Source organism: Bombus vosnesenskii, unplaced genomic scaffold (assembly GCF_011952255.1).
Source record: "Bombus vosnesenskii isolate JDL3184/JDL3185 unplaced genomic scaffold, Bvos_JDL3184-5_v1.1 scf7180000016261, whole genome shotgun sequence".
In the NCBI taxonomy this organism is placed as follows: domain Eukaryota; kingdom Metazoa; phylum Arthropoda; class Insecta; order Hymenoptera; family Apidae; genus Bombus; species Bombus vosnesenskii.
The window spans coordinates 174,758-196,372 of NW_022884330.1; the positions used below are offsets into that span (position 1 = coordinate 174,758).

A 21,615-nucleotide genomic window follows, 5' to 3' on the forward strand; every position below is an offset into this window, starting at 1 on the left:
GGTCTGCTACTGTGACCAGTTTATACATCACCCGCAACCCCAAAGCCAACCCCTACGTCGTAATCGCGAAGAACGGAGCAATTCGTTCGAGTTAGTGGAAGAAGGCAACCACTAAAAATGTATATTTAATGTTGCAGGCTGAACTGACTGCATTGAGGGATCGTAAGGCGGCGATGCTGGCGTTGAACGTCCAGAGTCACAGACTGATCACCGATGTTGGTAATTCTAGCTCGTTGATCTTCACGGCGCTGAAGGATGGCGTGGCCGATTTGTATCGCGTTTGGGACGAAATCTTTCAAAAGTGAGTATCGGATAATAGTTATTTATTCGAGCGAGAGTTACGCACGAACGTTAGTAGGGAAAATCATTGAACGGGTCTCAAAAATTAGAGAAACTTGCGAAAAAATTGGGAATAATCGAAAAGTAATTTCAGGGAAGCGTGGAAGTTAGAGTCTGAAAAATTCGATGGATAGTTTCTCTGCTATTCATTTTCGTATCGTAAAAGAAGAATCCTCCGACAAGACGAACTAGGTGGTGGCGTGAAACGGCCGATTAGGCGTTTAACGACATTTACAATTGCTCGACGTCTTCCTGCTTGTCGAGGAGACTTGCTTTTCCCTCGGAGAGGGTACGAGGTTATCGAGTTTCGAAGCGCGTGGAATAGCTGGTTTAGGATCATTGACTGACCGTTCGCTGGCCGGCGTGTGACGTTGGGCAAATATTATGAGAGGCAATGAAGCCTCGAAAGCAAACACAGCGGGAACCATAGACACCATAGGTACCGGCAACGAGGGCTCGAATCTTTGGGATTTTGACCCGTGTCAAAGGATTACTAGTTTTAGCTGGGATCGTCGGTTTAATCTTCGACGTTTCTAAACCGTCGTTCCTAAACCATCCGTTTAAAGTCTTCTATAATATACTATTACGAACAATTTTAGGAAAATAGACGCGTTTAACGCCAACAACTTTATAGTTGTCTCGGCGATTTTTAACGTTTCGGATATATAAAGCTGTAGAATTTAAAAATCCGTTGAAGCTTGGTGGGAAAAATATTTTAACTTGCTTATTTATCTCGTAAAATATTTTACGATATATGCACTATCTCTTTTCTCTAGAAATTTGTTGCTGCGGTTTAAACGTTTTTCTTTTTCGCGTTGTTGAAATTTATCGCAGAATCATACACGTAACTATCGTGAAATTCCTGTACAAGCAAATATTAGATTAGACGAAAATGATGGTACGGCTGTAAACGTAGGGGCGTTTCTCGGGCAGGTCAAGCAAATCACGGACCTTGAAATTGATACGTGTTCCAAGCGAAAGGCACGTCGCGGCCGCTCAACTCGCGTTTTAATTGCCGTATGAGCACTTGATTCCCCCGTCTGATAGGGGTCTGACCCATGCAAAAGGGTTTACCAGTGACCCACTGGGCTTTTACAGAGGTCAATTCTATCCCTCGCAAGCTCCCCAGGAATTTCTATTCTTTGCACGAGCGCACGCCACTCTCTGCAACGTACAAAACGACCAGTGCTACTCGACGCTTCATTTTTCCAACATAGCCGTGCCATCTTTCACGTTGTATCCGTCGTCGTTTTTCAACATTTTGAATATGCAACAAATTCTGCAAATGAAGCACCGAAACTCTTGTAAATACGTATGCAGTTTAAAACAAGTTCAAGATTATAAAATTCGAAACGTTGGAAAAATGTTGAGGCGTCTTTTCGTTTTGCGACGCGCTAAAAATCTAGTAAAATCGATATTTTGTTGGGATCCTGTAGAGCCGAGTGTATTACTCTATAGGTAGGTCAAGTAATTTCGCCAAACGCAAGTTAAAATCGTAAGTTATCGCAGACTGATCGAATACTTACGAATTTCGGTCTCGTTTCTATTCAGTGCGGCTATCCTTCCGAGAAGTGGAAGGAATTTTTTCAATCACACGCCAATGCGGGAAGCAGACGAAAAACCAGTCTTCCTGGTTTCATTCGTGCGAGCCTAGGGCGCTAGGATTGACCTAAAGTGTTTCTATTTGCCGATACCGCCATCGGGGAGATCCGCTAATAATTTGACGTCTTACTGTTTGCCAAGAGGCTTTGCCCTCGTTCCACTTTTTATTGTGTTGACCCGACTCGCGATTTTTCCATTCAATTTCGTAGCTCGCTTTCACCGATTCCGAGAACCTGGAACAGCCGTCTGTTTATCGAACGTCGCGGATAGATCGCATCCAGAAAAGGAACACGTCCGGGAATAGATTCGGATTTTCAGTTGGTTCGGTAGATCTAGGAGAACTGGAAGATATTTACAATTCTTTCATGCTTAGAAAGCGATTGGAACGAAAAAATGAACGTTCTCTTTTCTCGTGATACTTTTTCGTGGAATATTTGTTTACGCGTTTATTAATATTTGCGAGTTATATTTCGTGAAATATTAGTTTGGTAAATTAGCACGCATTGATTACCTTAATTCGAGCCAATTGTCTCTGTGTCTCTCCCCTTACTTTTGCCTCACCTCTGCCGCTCCTTCCCTTCCCCAGTGACTCCGTTAATTTCGTCGGATATGGTTCATTAAGCTGCATAGTATTAGCTTTAAATGTCTAATGAAACGCGACAGCTCGAAACTCGATGCGATATTCGCCATATAAATCCTTCAAATTCAACTATAAATCTTAGAAATATTCAAGCAAACCTCAAACGATCAGCGCACCGTTCTTTTTACAATTTCCCTCTTCGAATTTCGCCAGATTCCCGTTACGTTCGTCCCCGTTAGAAATCGCAGATGCATTGCGTTAGCAATTAAATGATCGCGGATTTTATCATTAGGTGGTATTGACAAAATCCGCGATCACTTAGTTGTCAACCCAATATAAGAATTCAGAGTCCGGAGCCCAAGTAGGTTGCTTTATCAAATCTATTACCTCCAATATGCCCATCGATGATAATCTTCTCTAAACGGTATTTTGCAGGGGTAATCAACAATTGTGCGCCCTGCAAGCCGTCCAGCAGTTCAGCATACGTTTGACGGAGCTTCAGTGCGTGTTACGGAGGGATAAGGATACCCTGGCAGTTTTGGACGTGGCCCTGCAAGCAGGAGCTACTTCAGAGGTTGCTTCGTCTGTTCGTCACGTCGCCAGATTGCTGTCCGAGAAGCAAGACATGAATTGTCAGGTAAGATCAGATGTTACACGTATCCTTGATTTTTACGAATACGGAGAATCGTTTTACGTTCTCAAGAAAGTGAATGCCCATTTTTAAAATACCATTCGTATCGTTCGATGGAGCGTTGTGAAAGTTAGCGAAACGAGCGAGGCTAGTAATGGTGGAAAATGGTTGGACTATAAAGTTTTTCAGTGCCGCGTGAAGAGTGTCGGAAGTGATTTCGCTAAAACGGGCAATGCCCGTTCATCGTAACGTTTTTATTTTACGAACATCTGGGTCTATGCTACGTCCTACGCTAACGCGTTCTTGTTAGAAGTTCCACGCGTTTTATATCATTTCTCTATGTTCCACGCGTGAATAATAACGTAAGGTAGATTTTTAAAAGATAACGTTCACGCAAATTTTGCTGCTACGATAGAAAAACTGGGAAACGTTACACGCAAAGAACGCGATAAGGCGCGTTCATCCGCAACGCGTGTGTCGACGAAAGTCATCCTCCATTCGACTGGAAAATCGTGTCTTATTGTACGATACATCGATGCGCGATCGGATCGAATATCGTTCGGATTCTATTGCCGTACGTACGTGTACGCCTGTACGTGTGACGATTAGAGACAGTGAAACGGCTAAAGAAGAGAAGAAAAGGCGGACGATACTAAGTGCGCGTCGACCGATTTGCAGCGACCGATCCGCGCTTGGATATAATGGCCATCTGCCAGTCCAGCCTCGGTCCTTTATCCTTTTCCTATTTCTATCGTGTCTCTTCTTCTTTGTTTCGCTGCTTATGACGGCTATTACTCTTTCGACCTCTCTCTGCCTCTCCACCCATCCGAAGAAAATTTATGGACGAGAATTGCCTAGACTTCAAGAAATTGAAGAATTTAAAACGCTTGGAGGATTCGTTAGCGACAGAGAAACACGATTGAATCGAAAGTGACCAAAAGAACGCCGAGTTGTCTTAAGTATTGTTCCAATTCTCTTTTCTGTTTTTAATGTTTGACTATGGATATTGCGATTGCCATTTATCGACGATTGCGGAAACAACGAAATCATTGATAAATCGTTTGGACGATATTCCCACGGTATCCTTGATTTTCAATCGGTTGGATAGCTGGTAGCAATTATTCAACGTCGTTGGACGGGGTAACGGTTCCCGTGGGTATCACTTGTGTGCATAAAACCATTTCCCCGCGTAGATTGCCTGAGCGGAAGAACTTTGGGGATATGGCTCTCCTAAGGAAGGCGAGATTATAAGGCGAATCATGTTTATTGGTTCGTCTTCTGCTCCGCAAAAAGAGGAAACCTTTTCCTCGACTCTCTGTTTTTCGTCCAAGTAAAATCTCACGATGAGGGGTCTTCTCTCAAAGGGATCGAAAAACTACCCGTTTCAGGCTGCGATTTTTTTTTGTATGCGCAACATTTTTTTTCTATCGTGAATACGATTAACTGGCGAAACATTATCTTTCGATTACGAGTTCCAATTACTCGAATCTCTACATTTTCCGTTCGACCGAGTAATTAGCAGCAGAAACGAGGAAACAGAACGAGAATCGAACGTTAGGCGCCGCACAGTAAGTCGAGCAATCGTGCGAAACCAGTTATTCTAATCGCGTAGCGGCGAGGGAAAAAAATGAGGAACGTCGACGTGGAAATATCGCGTGGCGGGCGGCACGTTTCTCTGACAAGCGGAACACGGGGCCAGGCCAATCGGAAACCGTGATAACAAACCTGCCACCTGCTTCACCTCGAGCTACTTTTCTCCTTAAGTCCATAAAAGCATGGAGGCAAACGCGAGGCCAAGACCTTGCCAAGAGATTTACTCTATATGCAAATGTAAGACGGATATGGTGGAAATAGGGGGATGCGATGGCGTTTAACCGAAACACGATATCGACAAGTGTCATCTGTCAAACGTACCCTTCTAATCTCACCCCCGTCTTTCCCCTTCTCGCGCCACCTTTCGGAAACTACCACTATTTATAGACCGTATCCCACTTCTTCTTCGACGATTTGGGTTTATTAAACAAGTCGTTGTGAACTTGTTTTCGACATTCAAATGTACTACGATGGCAAATGAGACGGCAAATATACTGTGTTCGATACAGTGCCGCAATTAGATTTTGGTTCTGTCCCTGCACTTTAAGATCTCCATCAATTTTTCACCCTTCTCTTCAACAAATTGGAACGACGATTATTTATCATCCGATAAATTCCAAACCATCCGATTGGCATTTTTTCATCTTTACGTTACTAAATCTTGAAGAAAAAGAAACAAGATAACAACCACCCTCTTAAAAAAAAATAATAATAATAAAAGAATACTACAACAGCCACTGCGAGAAAAAAGCAAGGCGAAACGAGCTGTTACCTTTTCAACTTGCAATTGTCCCCGCGCTTATTTCGCCTGTCCGGAAGACGTATGGCTCGCGACGCGATATTTTTACCCCAAGAAAAGCAAGAAGGAGCCTCGTTCCAGGCAGCAACCCCCAAGTTTCTCTATAGCAAACGTTTTAACGGTACTCTTGCAGTCGTTGTTCCGCCAATGAACTCCGTTTCCGGGCGAATATTCAAAGTCGCGTCAAGGCGGAGCAATCCGCTCGGCTTCGTCGATCTACGACACTCGTGGGGATAATTTCATGCACGCGACGTTACATATTTCTTTTCTCCTTTTTTTCGATACGATACTTTGCCCGAACCAGGCAGACGCGTTTCACCGCTCGACAAAGTGCTTCGCGTTAAGAGTTCCATCTTCTTCGAATCTTAGAAGAAGAAGAAGAAGCTGGTCGTGGACGCGAGGATGGGACGAGAGAACGGATAATGGAAGAAGGAATTCCGATTGAAGCGATAAAACCAACGGAGGCTGTTAGAGATATGGAACGGTAATAGTTCCACCGCGACTACCGATTTTACTTGTGTTTATCTCGGAGGGTAAATGGCGTGCGACAATTAATCGTACGTTTTATAGTTGTTTCTTGTTTCTAGATTTTCCTTGGCCTTCTTCGCTTTTATAATTTTTCAAACATGTTCCACGTGTACCAAGAATCTTTCTTTTCTTACACGTAGAATTTCTCTGATTTTCAGTTACTTTTCGATTAATTCTTTGTGAAATCGCTGGGAAATCGAAGAATATGAAATTGAAAGAAGATAATCGAGAAATCGATGAAACGAGAAATTCACATAAGAAAGTCAAATTGCAAAACGTAAAGAATATACTTTTGCTTTGTAATTCGTTTCCATTTGATTTTATGTAAAAAGTTAATCTTCCTCCGGAGACAAGACCTTATTGTTTCGCATTTTTAACCGCAAACCAGACTAAACGTTGCTTCTACGCGGAGGTAGCGTTAAATTCTAGAGTAACTGTTGGCTGAGCGAGAAAAATCCATAAATTTTGATAGGCGTTAAATAAAATATTAGCGAATAGGAAAAACGGTGGCAGGAGACGGGTACGAGGACGAGTTTTAGGTTCACATAGGAGAATCGCCATTGGGAAACGTTGGAGTTGGCTACCTCAGAACCAGCGACTCCCTAGGGAGCTGGGATCGTTAATCGTCCGAACGATTCCCTTTCGACTCACGTACGAGAATGGCCCGTGGAATCAGCGTAAAAATACAAATTTAATATCGCTGCCGGAACGGACGACTGACCAGTTGTAGCCGCCGGATATACCGGTGTCGACGAGCACCACTTTCTACGTGGGTTAGAGATTAAGAGGCTGAGCTGCTTGATTAGCACTTCCGGCCGAGCAGCTCGTTCGACATAGACATTTCAACCCATTGTTTCCTTAGCTGCTTTTTGGAAATTATATTTTCCTTCTTTCTTTTTTATTGCCTTTCGATCAGATCTTCCGGCATGTCTAACGTGTTATTTTGAAAACGTGGTCTTGTGTTTCATCGTTATTCACGCATCTTCTGCGACTAAATAAACTTAAGGAAGTCATTTATCGTGGAAGATCGAATATTGGCCGTGTACACAGGTAATCAATCGGTTTGGCTTTTGATTAAAGGAGATTAAAAATTGTATTCAAAAACAAATTACCAGTGTGTTAACGTTAAAGTCTGTCGTAAAACTCGGAGCGTCTAAAAAGGCAACGGAGAGCATTGAAAGAGAAGTTGCCTTGAGAAACCGAGGGTAACCGCAAATTTATGTAACGCGATATCTCGAATTAACAGGAGACAGGAAAAATTGCTGGACTCGTTGCCTCGGCCAATTATCTCCGTAATACCCAGTTTTACTTTTCACGTGCAATAACTCAGACTCGCTTTTAACCGCGTGAACCTTCCACGTAGGTTCAGCTGTAACGTTGCCTCGTCCAGGACATCGATGCTTCGACAACGATTTTATCGTTCATCTATCTGCCTGCCCTTTTAGACCGTTACATTAGTTTCATTCTCGTCGCCAAGTCCTAATTATACTCGCCGATCGAATTAGATGGGTCTAATTATAAGATCCGATGGAAACAGTTCGTAAGCTTCGACCGATCGCTCGTTACATCGTTGCGATTCGAGCTTGAATATTATTTTTCGCGATCGAAGATAATTTATCGATGTTTGTAAGGAAATTCGAAACTGTATCGATGTTTTAAATACTCTAATTCGGAAATATCTTATTCTTTTTCTTTTTCTTTTGGTATTCATAGACAAAGTCACGAAGGATCAAGGGAATTGGTGAGATCGCGAGCGTTCTATTCGTATTTGCGACAGAATCCGAAAACGTTAAGAAGATATCCACGGGAGAAGAATTAACGAGCTTTCATTTTTGCTTCAAATTGAACTGGAAGACGGTCACATTCGCGACTAAACTTCAAAGAACACGAACTCCATCTTGTAAAGAACTCAGAAGCCATAGAGAAGTCCCTCGAAAGGACTCTACTGATCTTCGCTCGCCATCTATTTCCAAACTCGGAAAAAGTTCCATCGACATTCGCAAACGAAGTCGACTCGTTTCGTCGATACGATAGCTCGTACTCCAAAAACGTTCGATCTAAACCCTCTATCCGCTACGATGACACGCGATATATTATTCCAAGGTTAGTCTTTCCAACATCAAAGAAAGAAAATAAAAAAAGAGAAAGAAAGGGTGAGAGAGAGAGAGAGAGAGAGAGAGTATTGCTGTTACCAGGGCGCCTTACTAGACCGGAAATAAGGAATTCTCGCAGTTTTCTTCTACGTGATTGGTCCTTCGGGCAACGTGGATTCTGACTCGAGACTCACTTCGTACCTACTATCCGTTATACAAGAGTATACCGACTTATATATAGGTTAGGTTGAAGGTTGCTACTTGGTATGCGGATCGCGCTTTTCATTACCGGAGGCTCTCCCACCCCTCCCCCTCTGCCCCGTTGCTGCAACAGCCTAAACCAACCCTCTCTTTCTTCCAACCCTCTTCTCTCCCGCGTTCGCCTTTTCCACCCCTTCCTCTCCACCCTTTTCGCTCTCGTCTCTTCGTCCTTGTCTCGCGATCCTCCGCACTCTCATATTCTTTTTTGTATTATTATTATTATTACTACTACTACTACTACTACTACTACTACTATTATTACTGTTTGATATTAAGGTTTCGTGACTGGTTATATTTTCTTTCTATTTTCTATCTTTGGTATTTTATTTTTGGTTTGCTTCGTGGCAGAGTTTTTTCCGGAGATGATACGTTTGTATCGAAATAGGGACGGACATGTGATGGTGACACGTCGAGACTAGCAGGGTTGTCAGTGGTGTTCTTTGAAAGACGTTACAGAGGCGAAGAGAGAATTGAAAACTAGGTTCGTCTCGATCTACAGGCGAGTTTCCTTTAGACATCTTTTTCGATAGCTGGTGCGATAATTTGAGAATTTTCTATGACTATTGCTAATAGTTGCCAAATTCGTTCTTTCTAAGAAGAAAATTGATCTACTTCGATTTATAGCCTTTTTATCGGTAGGTCCTCGTCGATCTATCAGTCTTAGCGTTAAGAGAATAATTCGAACGAACGGTTGCAAACCGTGTCCCTCCTAAGATTTATCGATCCTAGGTCAGAAACACGTATAACAACCCTAATAAATTCTTCACTTCGACCCCTATATATCAGGAATACCGTCATAACCTGTCATTTCTCGTATTGACAAGAATATCTAGCGTTCCTTTTATAGTTGCGATTGTGTCGAATACACGACGTTCCATTTTTCTAAACATCTAAAAATTTTGGGAACAGACGTTCCAGATGACACTATACGCCCCTGCGGATTCCGTTTGCTTCCTTTCTTTCGTTCACCCCATCTTCGTATCCCCTTCTTCCTTCATATAATCGTCTTATATGCCTTCCGATTAGCCGCTGGCAATAACCAACACTGGATTATGCAATATTCGATATCGTATTCTCTCGGGGTGTATTTATACCTATCAGCATCCCGTGATCTAATCAGTGGCAAGGTTTAAGTGGTACATCCTTTCGTGATTTTCCCTGTAATCGATCGACGGAGATTTCGAAGTGTCGCGTTTCATCGTAAACATCGTGCTATTCCGAGCTATCACTCGAAAGCTACAACGATCGTTTGATCGTAACAATTTACATGCTTCAGCTCGTATACACCTTCTCATTTGTTCCTATTCTCTCTGTAACTCAAATCTTCGATGCACGCGTTATTTCCTGAAAAGACTGTGATATAACCCTGTTATATAATCCCAAACGAAAAGCAACGAAACCTGCAAAACCATCAGTTATCCACCTCTCGAAAGAATCCAACAAGAGCAGCAAGCAAAGACAAAGACAAGCTTCTGTCGTTGGAATGAAAGTCGAATACTCGACTGGTTCGTGTTGCAGAACGGGACGGTGCTAAAAGACTCGACCACGGAGGAAGTGGGCAGTGGGGTGTTAGCGAAATTCGGTGACTCGCCACCGATCAGTCTGACGCAGGAAGGTGGCTCGTTGTCCGACAGTGGCATCTCTGACAGCGGCAGCGAGCAAGAGTTGAGCGAACGGGAGCGAAGATTGGCCGCCCTTCGTCGTCTGACCCGCAGTTTGGAGAGTCAGCTGGCGCCTGGAAGCGAGGCCCTCGTCGAACTCCTGCAACGTGTCGAGGACGCGGAAACGGAGCTACGAGATCTTCAGAAACAGTGTCGCGAATTAATCGTACGCACTGCTGCCAGTGTCGAGGCGCGAGCTGCGAAAAGGACGAACGGTCAAGTCCATCATTTTATAGAGTGAGTACCGTTTTTTTTTTTTTTCATTTTCGTATAATTTTGTCGTATATTTTGCGATATATCTTGTACTACGTTTTACGAAGCAGACTTTGGCTTTCGGGCTATGTTTCGTTTTTATCTGGTTTCTTTTTATTTTATAATCGAGCGATATCGAGTGACGTTGCTCCAATTAAATGGAACTGTTAGAAAGTTTTTGATAAAATTGCAATTATTAATAATCGACATCTGTCATGAAACCTTTTGTAGCCTGTTTTTGAAATTCGATGTAACGAAATTTCTTCATTCATCTTTGAACAAATTCTCTCTATTTACGCGCGCTTGTATCTTCACGCTTTGTCTCTTATCTATTCTTATCTTCTTTAATTACGTTAATACAGTTGCAAGGAAGTTGATTAGAAAATTTTCTTGCAAGATGAGTCTTAATGTACTAAAACGAAAGTTCCGTCGAGGTAAATGCACGGACGCGTGTATTCTTTTCTTTTCTTTTTTTTTTTAATTTATTCAGGCGTTTCAACACCTTCGAGGGGATAAAGAACGACTTCCTCGACGCACATTCCATTTACATAACGTCAAAATGAGCAGCAAAGAATGAAGGCGTCTATTTAGACGCGGGGACAAGAACTTGCTCGTTCATAAAGGCGTTTCCATAACGCGTCCACTCATTTGAATATAAGAAGTTAGCTGTGAATGAACATTTCTCGTGGTAACCACCTTTAAGGCTCGGAACGAATTAATAATATTCGACGCTTATTTTCTCTACCGCGCAATTGTGAAATATCTTTCTTTTAGATTCTTTTAATTAACCTTCGATAATTTCTGAAATACCTGACTGAAAATCACCACTCTTGGTTTCGAAGTTGTACGGTACTGTCGTATCGATAAACGCGAGTAAAATTTTACGTTACGTTTGCTATATTTTTTTTTTATCAGGATCAAAGATTTAGTCAGTGATATTTGAATTTTATTGTTATGGCAATAATATCTAGGCTGGCAGAAAAAAGAAAGTTTAGGGACACGAAGTGCATTAAAACGTGTGTTTTCCTTGTTTTACTTGGTTTCCCTGGCGAACCGGCTTCGTGATCCGCTCTTTCAATCGCAATTACTCCGAATTCCCATTATCACCGCGGTACCTTATTTAACTTTGTTTGAAGGATGCTTTTTTTATAGTCGCATTTAATCACTGCACAGTGGCAACGGTAATAGGTTTAGTTTTCGTGAGCATAGAATGCCGGGCATATTGCATCATAAAAAAAGTTGTAAAAGCTCCCTCCCTCGTGTCTACTCGTATTTTTTCCTTCCTTTTTTTCTCGTTTCGATTCTAGGAACGTCTCTGCTTCCATTATTTTTTATTCCTTCTAACGTTAATAGCGTTTTATTCGCTTTCGAGCAAACAAAAAGTGGAGCAAGCCGATAAAAAGTAAGAACGAAAAATGTACCCTCGGTGTGCATAAAAATTTAGGACATTTTTCGTTCAAAGAGAGTAGTGTGAATTTTTTAAATCGTTATTGTATGGTTGTTGTAAATATGAGAGTACACTGAAAGTCACTTACCAACGTCCCAAAATACGGAAATGTACATCGTATTTGATTTCCCCAAGAACCTACCTTTTACTCATTTCCTGACCTGACTTTCTCCCACGAGACGCTGTAAATTAATTTGCTTGATTAAACGGACACCTTAAAGTCTCACGGCTAACCGAAGTTCGCGGTTAGTCGACTTTGTAATTAATTTAATCTCGAGCATAGAAACTAATCTGATCATCGTGCATTCAGTTAACCAGCGATACTTGTTTCGTTCTGTTTCTTCGTTTCTTACGAAAGTGTTTGATAAAGTGTTCCGCAATTTCTCCAATATGAATCTAATACAGAATCGAGTAATATCTGCTCGAACGAATTCATATGCGCTGTTCTTGGCGTATTCGTATAACTAACCCGAAGACTAACGTTCCCTTCCTATTTTCTTCGTGAAAATCCACGAGATTCCTTCGATAATACTTGCAGCCGGTTATATAACATTCTCCTCGCAGCCAACGTATCTTCTATCATTCACGTCATCCACAGCGTCATTATCAAACCAACACTCAACTCCTTGAAACTCCCCGACTCCTCGACAAAGCAAGAACACGAATTAAAAAATGATTCAAATTCATGGAATAATGAGAAAAAATTGGATGTTCCTTCTGTCCACTGTGCAGCAAGCGCAAGAAGGCTGGTGTTACGGAGATGTTGAAGGAAGGTGCGGAGCTAATCGCGACGAACGCAGTGAAAAGCGGCGCCACGGATGGAGGAGATCCTGACAACGAGCCTGGTCTTCCCCACAGTTGGGTCTGGCGCATCCTCAGAGCAGCTCTGCCATTCCAGTTGGCCCTGGTCGCCCTCTTCTGCGCCGCCTGTCTCCTCGAGCCGCATTGCTGCGAGGCGACGAACACGTTGAACTTCTCGCTGACCCCTCAGCTACGCTACGTTAGGGGTCCTCCACCTGTGTGAGCTTCACGACGCCAATCGTCTGTTGGAAAAGCCTGACGCGGCGTCGTACTCCATGGAATCTCCACGGAAGACATCGTTCGTATGAGAGAGATCAGTCGAACCCTCAGTCACCGAGCATAATCTGCTCCATTCTGTTGGTCGTGCGATGCACGATAAAATTAGTAGGTGAATAGATTGATAAATAATACTATGCATGGCTGGAGAGTTTAGCCAGCAGAATGATAGAGAAGCAAGAGCTATTCTGTTTGTTTCTTCGCAGAAGTTCTCTCCATCTGTAGAAATAAACGGTCGATTCGCGGATGTCAACGTCTCGCTCCAATGATACGCGCGATTTATTTCGAAAATTGTATCATTAAAGGCGGTTTTTGTTCTAACGTAGACAAAATTAGACTCGCGACGTTTCATCGCCAGACAACTTTCCAGCCAAGAATAGTACGAAGAGCGCACGATTTTCGGCAAATTCGTAGTATCGATTATCAATACGTCGTCAATTAAGTTGGGAACGATATAAAAAGTGAGAGTTATCATTGTTTTGTCCAGATTTTTGACGTTCAGTCGTCGTTTCTGAAATACCGAAGTTTTATATTTATCTCTAAACTTTTTATATTTCAACTATATTTATACTAAAAGTACTCTACACAAATATGAAAAAGTACAATATCGCTTAGTATTAATATTTTTCCACTGAGACTTAAATACGTAAAGTGTAATTTGTTTTCTTTTTTTTTTTTTCTTGACACGTTCGATTCTCGATCTCACTACGAAAATTCTTCCAACTTTGTTTATTTTACGCTTGCACTGCCATAAAGAATTCCGAGTGTTCAGTAATCGAGTCAATTTAAAGCACAAAGCTCGATCTTACGACGAGACTGCAACTTCGTCCACAAGACAAAAATACTTTTCAGTTGAACGTGATGGTTCCCTGTTTTATTTCACGTACGATAGAGAGAAGATCTGCGCTCGTTTGAGATTGTGATACGATAGAAAATTAAAAAAAAAAAAAAAAAGATAGAAGAAGGCGAAGAACGGTATAGATTAGTAATGTAAAAGTGACTGAGGCGCGACGTAGAGACTATGAGCACTAGGTCAAAACAGGAAAAAGAAAAAAAAAAAAAGAACGACGAATGAGGAAGAACTTTTTTATACGTTTTTACAAAATCAGATATTTAACTGTGCGAATCGAGTATGAAACGAGAGGTAAGTATAACTTCGTATACCTGCTCTAGCCACGTGCGAAATCGAGAATGAATGAGAGGGTCGAGATCTACGTAGACAATCTTCGAGCCTTCGAATATAACGACGAATCGAAACCTCGTAGCATAATTCTGCAAATTCTTGAAGAACGAAAGATTCAACGAAATATAGGAACGACGTAGAGGTACAGATGAATAACAAAACAATTAAAAAAAAAAAGAAAGAAATAACAAAGAAAAAAGATAAGGTTGACAGATATTTATAAAGAGAATAACTTTATCTTCATTTCAGAGAATTTGCAAGGACAAGTAACGATAACGATGAACGAATGAATGAAATCTTTTCTCGCATAATATCGAGTTCGAGGTTTTCGAAACTGATCGATGAATCAGTGGCGCGCTTTTTGTTATATAGTATAAATATTTATTTATATATATATGTTGCAAATTATATATATATACATATACGTATTATTGTTTGTAATTTAATGTGAATCGGGAGAGGAGATATTTTATAGCGTTCTCCGAGTGATTGGGAAACAAAGGGAACGATGTTCTATGCGCGAACGCTGATGTTCGACGAGTATGATGCATGCGATGTTAAACGACGGTAGTATCGTTTGATTGTTTTCAACGATTTTGTTTTTGTTTCTGTTTTTTATGTGGACGATGGTTGTTTACAGCAGTTGGTAGCATTGGCCGATGGTCGACTGCTACCGTAGAGTAGAGAATGCGGGTGAACTTCTTTTGCTGAAATTCTGAATCAGTCGATCGAAATAAATTGACAACGTTTACAAGACGCATAAAGAAAAAAATAGAAAAAGAACGAAGATTTCCATATCTTCCTCTTTAAAAAATCTATGTCGGTAAGTAAACGACCAACGAACGAAAGGATTCTGGAAATCAGAATTTCAATAGACGAACTTCTCTCGCGTAGAAATTTTCAGACTCTCTTTTCGACCGCTCCGATAAAGAAAAAGGAAAAAAGATAATAAAAAGAAAGAAAGGGACCAAAGTTGCCTTTGAGTCTAGCGGAGGAAAACGGCGACGCCGAAAAGAGATCTGAATTGCAGACACAGGTTTCTGGAATTTTAATGAAACTAACATCTGAATGACGCACACACTCTCACGTGACCCGTCTCCGTGATAATTTCATTAAAATACCAGCGATATCGTGTTTGAAAACCGCATACGTAGTCACGAGATCGTGCTACGTGAAGTAAAGTCATCTTGCTTCTTCGGGGAACATCTAATATCGAAGAATCGCGAGACGCACTATTTTCTGAAGTTCCATCGAACTTCGCGGTTCTGTCCGCATTTTTTGTCATCACTTAACCAATCGATATACTTCGTACGAAGGATCTTGCGAATATCGAGGAACAATAATTCTCGTGGTGAACGAGTTTGGTAAACATTTATCCAATGACAAGGATGAAAGAAAATACGTAACAAATAAATAAATAAATAAATAAAAGGGTAAATGTTGATCGAAAACACACCCTCAAGTGATACGATTCGCTGATATTGCGATCATGTGGTTGAATCGACAGCCGTGTTTGCTGCTCGTTGCTTGACGACTGAGAAAAGGTAAAGAAAAGAAAAAAAATCATAAAAGACGATGATAAAATAGATGATAAAAATGTTTGAAAATATATATATATATATTAGACGATGAAACTGTTCGTCGTTTGATCGTAAGAGGACAACGATTACGAAGACGATGATGATAGAAACGTGTGAAGGTATATTATGGTATAATAAAAGTAAATGGTCTTTGAGTTGGGGAGTGACTTCAGCGAGAATTCAAAGGTGAATATGAGAAAAGGGACTTTAGGAATCTGTCTGTTGTTTATTGGGAACTTTATTCGTTCTTGCCATACGAACAACGGAACTAATTGAAATCTAACAGTTCTGTCGATTTACATTGACATTTATTTGTCGAACTAACGAAATGTTAACATGGTACATTAGGGTACATTACGAATGCCTGGGTTTTTATACACATATCCTCATCGCTTGTAGTTGTCGCATGAAGGGTCACTTTACTTGTATCGAGTAGATCGTTTCGATAACTTGCAACGGTACTAATGTTAGCGTGTTTAGTAACGTTTCTTGTATACGGTGTTTCATTTTAACTGAATCATGTGTTAGCGATATAAAATATGTTGGATGAAAATTAGGAGATTCTATAAAAGAAGTTGCGTTACAAGCAGAAATAAGTTTTATCTTCCAAAATATACTCCTATAGATTACAAAATATTGAAACACGTCCAATTATCGGAAATTAAAAATAAAAATATTTTTGTTAAAGGATTCAACTATATTTGTTAATCCTTAAAAGTACAAATACTTAGACGCAATAAGACTCAATTGGAATACAATGTATACGAATACAATAAATATTGGGCAATACTCGCCTGGAAATTTTCCACGTTTCGATTTTCGTTCAAAAACTTATTCGACGTTGAAATGCGCATGGCTCGCTTGAAATGAAACACCCTGTACGCGAGCTTCTATAAAACCTTTACCAAAGGTTTTCATATTATAATCATTGATACATGCTGAATATTAAACGCTGTGATTATCCACATGGTTTTCCAAGCGAACTGATCTTCGATAGGGAGTAATAAGATTACAGTTCCGTCACGCAACCTTTAATTCGATCAATTTATTTCAGCACGATCGCTCGAAAACTTGCGTGACACGGAGTAATAGATAGCGAAAATAAAAGCATCTAAAACAAAAAAAAAAGTTTCGAATTTTATTTTTGTACATCGTAGGGATAATTATTATTTGATAATATGGATGGAAAATATTTCGTCACAGTTTTCTACGCGGTAAAATATAGAGGACAGTTTTGTAGGACACAAATTTACAGTAACGAACGTTCACGACGTTTCGTTCAATCGACTGAATCTTTTCGAGCTCAAACATTTTTTGCGTTTTATCTTTCGTGCTACATTTTTCATTTGCACAAGCACAGTTCTACATTTCGTACGATACTTTGGCCAATTTACGCGAAACGCGATCTTACATATTTTAGATTGATCAAAATTGGTAGATTAAACAAAATGAAAATAAAGGAGTAGAATTAATGTAAATAGCGCGCCTGTAAAAAGAATCGATCGCACCTTAAGATCAAACGATATTTTTTGTATTAAAAAATTTTTAAAAAAGAAAACATACACGTATAACTATTGATTTTTCGTAGAGGCGAACGAAAATTAAAGTGGTATATTTTGTGAAATATTTTGTGAGGGGAAAGGGGTCCGTAGGCGATAGGATGTTTCAATTTCAGCTTCGTTAGAGCGTAATGCGATTAATATTGTGCTTCGACGTGAATCGTTAGGATCGCTCAATTTTCCAACGAGCGAGGCAACAAAAAATCAAATATAATCAACTATAATCAAACATAATCCATATACGTAAAGAATATGTATAAATTTGTATACGTCAAAGTAAAACGCGTTACTCGTTGGAAATTAGAGCGATCGTATTAGAGCTTCTTTTACAGAACAGATCGAACTTATCGTTAAGAGGATGATTAGATCGATTTGATAGGTTTGAACAGTTTGTGCACGATGCTTACCGTGTAAGCGTGCATGCGTGTAAAAGAGATTGAACGAATGTGTTCGCATCTAACGGTAGATGGATGATACACTTCTGTCGAGACGCTAACTTTTCGCGCAGGACCAGTCGTTATCGCGAAAGAAACATGCGAAACGAAAGATAACAAGGGTCCCCGAGAAAGAAGAAGTTTGCAAAATGTCTCGCAGACTTATATTTTTTCACTGCACATAGCAGACTAAGATTATGACGTCTTTGAGCGTTATCCAGCGTGATTGAGTTTGAGCACTGTTTGTGCGTTGTGTTTGTGTCAGAGAATGTGACACAGGAGAATAGAGTTTGGAATCAGGCGGATCAAGCATTGATCGAAGTAAAACTGTATATTCATAAGCATGCTACGTTATAATAAGATAAAGGAACGTGAGAGATAACTTAGTAAGATACAGAAGAGAAAAGAGGAAAAAAAAAATAAATGAGCGAGAAGAGAAAAAAGGGGAAAAGGTAACAGTAACCGATGGATCGATGTATAATTCTTCCAATGTTTCAAAGAATATACCATTGACGATCCAAAGTTTGAAATGCTGTACTTACGTGTTCACGACGGCGACGACAAATGGTGACATCATACGTGTACACATACACACACACATATACACACGCACGCAATTAGTATCCATACACAGGGCACAGAGCTTAAAAAGAGCCTCTTGTATTCTCTGAATACTTGATTTTTTATTAAACAGATTGTCCTATGGGATCGAGTAGAACTTTTCATTGAGATCTGCAAGATGACGACACCCTCAGGGGTCGTTCGATGTCGAAGAGAAAAGCTTAACGCGAGGGCAGAGCGATTTTCATCCAACGAGATGTAATTCGTCATCATTTGTGAGAATTAATTGCTTTAGAAAATTGTAAGCATCATTGCCCCTGCTATACTTTGACTCTATCCTTCGTTAAACATTCCCTTCGTTAAAAATATACGCAAAAAGTTACGATAGAGGAAAATTTATCGTTCGAGTTGGTATATAATATAAAGTATTGCTTAAAAGAATTTCGTCAACTTTCAAATTTATTTACAAGTTTCTGTTTCATGATTCAGCCATCTGAGGATGAAAATTGCTCTGTTAACGCAATCATAATGCTAGAGCGTTATCCTGCACCCTAGGGAAACTGTCTTAGACTGTACTACTTAAAGAAACAACGATTCTTCTGATCGAACAACTTAATTCGATCCTTTAAACAGTACATTAGGAGACAAGTTCCACGGTTACAAGTCCTTGGTCATCGAATTCGTGTTTTACGTTCAACATCGACGTCGTCTGAAAGCACGTCGATGGCGGAAACTTTTGAACGGAAAACCTGAAGTCGACGAACGCGAGGTCTGCCTCACCTGCCTACTCTACCTATCACAACGTGTATAAAGTACCTGAGAAATCAAAATATCACTTATATATAAATATATAGGATTTACGAGAAGCATCTTGTTTTTCCTCCGTTTCATTCGTATCATCACCGCATCAGGCGAGCGTCTGCTCGCAAAGTGAAAAAATAAAAGGAAAAGAATTGATGGAAAAAACGAATCGTGTCGTGCTTTGTACAGCTTTGATTTGTCGCGAAAATGTATTCACCTTTGCGTTGCTGTAGCGGCTACTTAGATTATAAATTGCATGCGGTTTTACTTTTAAACGAAAATTATGATATAGGGCAACGCTCGAACGTGTTGCTGTATATTGGGGAAAAATCTAAAAAAAAAAAAAAAAAAAAAGGAAGCAGGAAAGAAAGGAATTAATTACGCGTTTAATTGCAGAATCGAAAGTGATTCGTTTGCAAATTGTATTACGATAATCGATATTTTTAACGGCGGCCTGCGGTTTCTATTTCTATCAAGGTCATTGTTATTACTGTGATCGAAATTTTTTATGCGAAATTCGACAAATTTTACTTTGTACTTTTTCTGAATACTTGTAGACGCGATGCAAAATTTTGTAAAAAGGAAACCGCGGACTATTTTGCGACAAAGCTATCGAATGTGTACTTTCGAGAGTACGATGCCTGTTTGTATTGCATCTTCAGAATACAAGCGACATTAACCCTCCACGAACCTTGATCTCTTTTATTCCTTTATAGTATTATGGATCGGTATAATTTTTATCTTCTATCGATTGTTGGGTATACTTTTCTCTACTTTTTCTTCCTGAATATCGCGTTTAATGAGAACGACTTGGTTCATGGAGGATTGAATTTGATCGTATCAGTAAGATTTCATTTGAATTCCTCGAGAACGCGATCGAATTCAAGTATCGCGTACTTCTTACAACGCTCTGTAGTTTGGCGCCGTAATGTCAGGCATGAACTTACTGCATGGCCTTTGATCAATCTTTTGATTTATTTCTTGAATGTTCTTTTTGTCGAAAAATTCCTTTATTCGTTCTGTAGATTAATTTCTGTCAATTTTGCCGATTACAGCGCCGAATAGATCGATCTTTTAATTATAAGGAAACACGTTCGTTGTCAGTATTTCTTTTATTTTATTTTATTTTTTAATCGAACAGTATTTTTATCGATTTTTAAAATGCGTCGAACAAATTTGTCTCTATCGAAATTGTATTTTGATCGAACATACTCTGAATACGATTTACGTATGAAATTTTATCGAACGAACGTGTTTTTTTTTTTTTTTTTTTTAGTGTTCTTACGGTTTCTTACTTCTTTCGCTACATATACGTATCGTTAATTTTATTTGCTCAGACTTGTGCGACTTTGCCATTCATATCATATATCCCATCTCAAGTGTACACCCCATGAAAATTTCATGCCATTTCAATCATCATTCACATGTCATTGCGTTTAACGTGTTATATACTTATACCCGAACAATATCAATAATATTTTCTACGATTACGGAGTATTCTAGTGTATTTTGGCACCATGGAGAAATAAATTACAGTTTTGGACAACATTTTACGTCTCTTCATTCCGTCGTATCTCCAACCTCTCCACCTTCCACTGCCGACACAGAGAAAAGAGAAAAAGAGATCTTGTTAAAGAGATATAGAGGATGAATCACGAGAAACAGGGCATTTAGTATCTTCGTCGTTTGTCACTGCATCAAATACTTCGCAAGAATGAAGTTACGCTACTCGAAGGATCGTACAAAACGACGAGAACGAATTTGTTACCCAGATACCTACATACTTGCCACATACCTAGTCGGTTGTCGACATTAGCGTTAAATAACCTTAAGAGAAGAATGCTCGATCAAAAGTATAAGAAAATAAAGAGACACATCCGACAAAAAGATCGATATGATTTTTAAACTTTCCAAACCTTCCGAACCTTTTCGTAAACCTAAATTCTTAATACTTTTGTAATTCCTCAATTGCTCTGATCCGTCGACAATATTTCCAAAACCACAACGAATCTTCAGAAATACGACGATTGGAAAGACGGAATCTTCAAAGACGCGAAAAATTGGATAAGCGCCGGCTGAAAAAGGGAATAGCACGATAGAACATTTGCGAGCGGCGCGTACACGTGTACAGTGCCAAAAGTAACGGTGGAGAAAGCGCAATGCTAAGTGTATTCGCAATAATGATCCGCTGGCGATTGATACAGAGGTAGAGGATGATTGCGGTGTACCCGGGGCCGATTGTTGGCGGCGTTAGTGAAGTCAGTACGAAGGTAGGGATATTAGAGGTTAAAGGGCGCGGCCGCTATGTTATTACGACTCACACCTGTACCCACCAGGTAGGCAACCACGGCCGAAACTTTTCTCCGGGAATCTACTTTAATGGTTCCAGGATATCGTAAGTTGGAGCTGTAAATAAATTATTGCTGCGACCGCGGCGGTCTTTAATCGGACGTGCATAGATATGCCCTTTAATCATGCGACGAGTAACGCGTTGCAATTTTCGGAACGGGATTACGCCATTAAGCCGTTCGTACCATTCTAATACGATTTCTCGCGAAATATCCAACAACTGCGATAGAACGATCTTCCGAGGAACTGTCGATTATAATTTCGTTTTCTTTATTCGTTTCTTTT

The 21,615-nt window shown here is 40.2% G+C and overlaps 1 protein-coding gene across 6 annotated transcripts in view; it reads left to right on the forward strand.

Annotated features, from left to right (window-relative positions):
• Window positions 1–21,615, forward strand: part of LOC117241675 — a 132,647-nt gene that overhangs the window by 97,731 nt on the left and 13,301 nt on the right. For 5 of the 6 annotated variants that reach the window (XM_033507654.1, XM_033507656.1, XM_033507652.1 and 2 more), the window contains exons 18-21: window positions 138–301; window positions 2,957–3,158; window positions 9,945–10,324; window positions 12,519–13,344. In XM_033507654.1, coding sequence (XP_033363545.1) covers window positions 138–301; window positions 2,957–3,158; window positions 9,945–10,324; window positions 12,519–12,810 — 1,038 coding nt within the window. In that variant the 3' untranslated portion in view covers window positions 12,811–13,344. Of the gene's footprint in view, window positions 1–137; window positions 302–2,956; window positions 3,159–9,944; window positions 10,325–12,518; window positions 20,530–21,615 lie in introns of those variants that run through there. The other variant, XM_033507651.1, reaches the window with a different exon arrangement.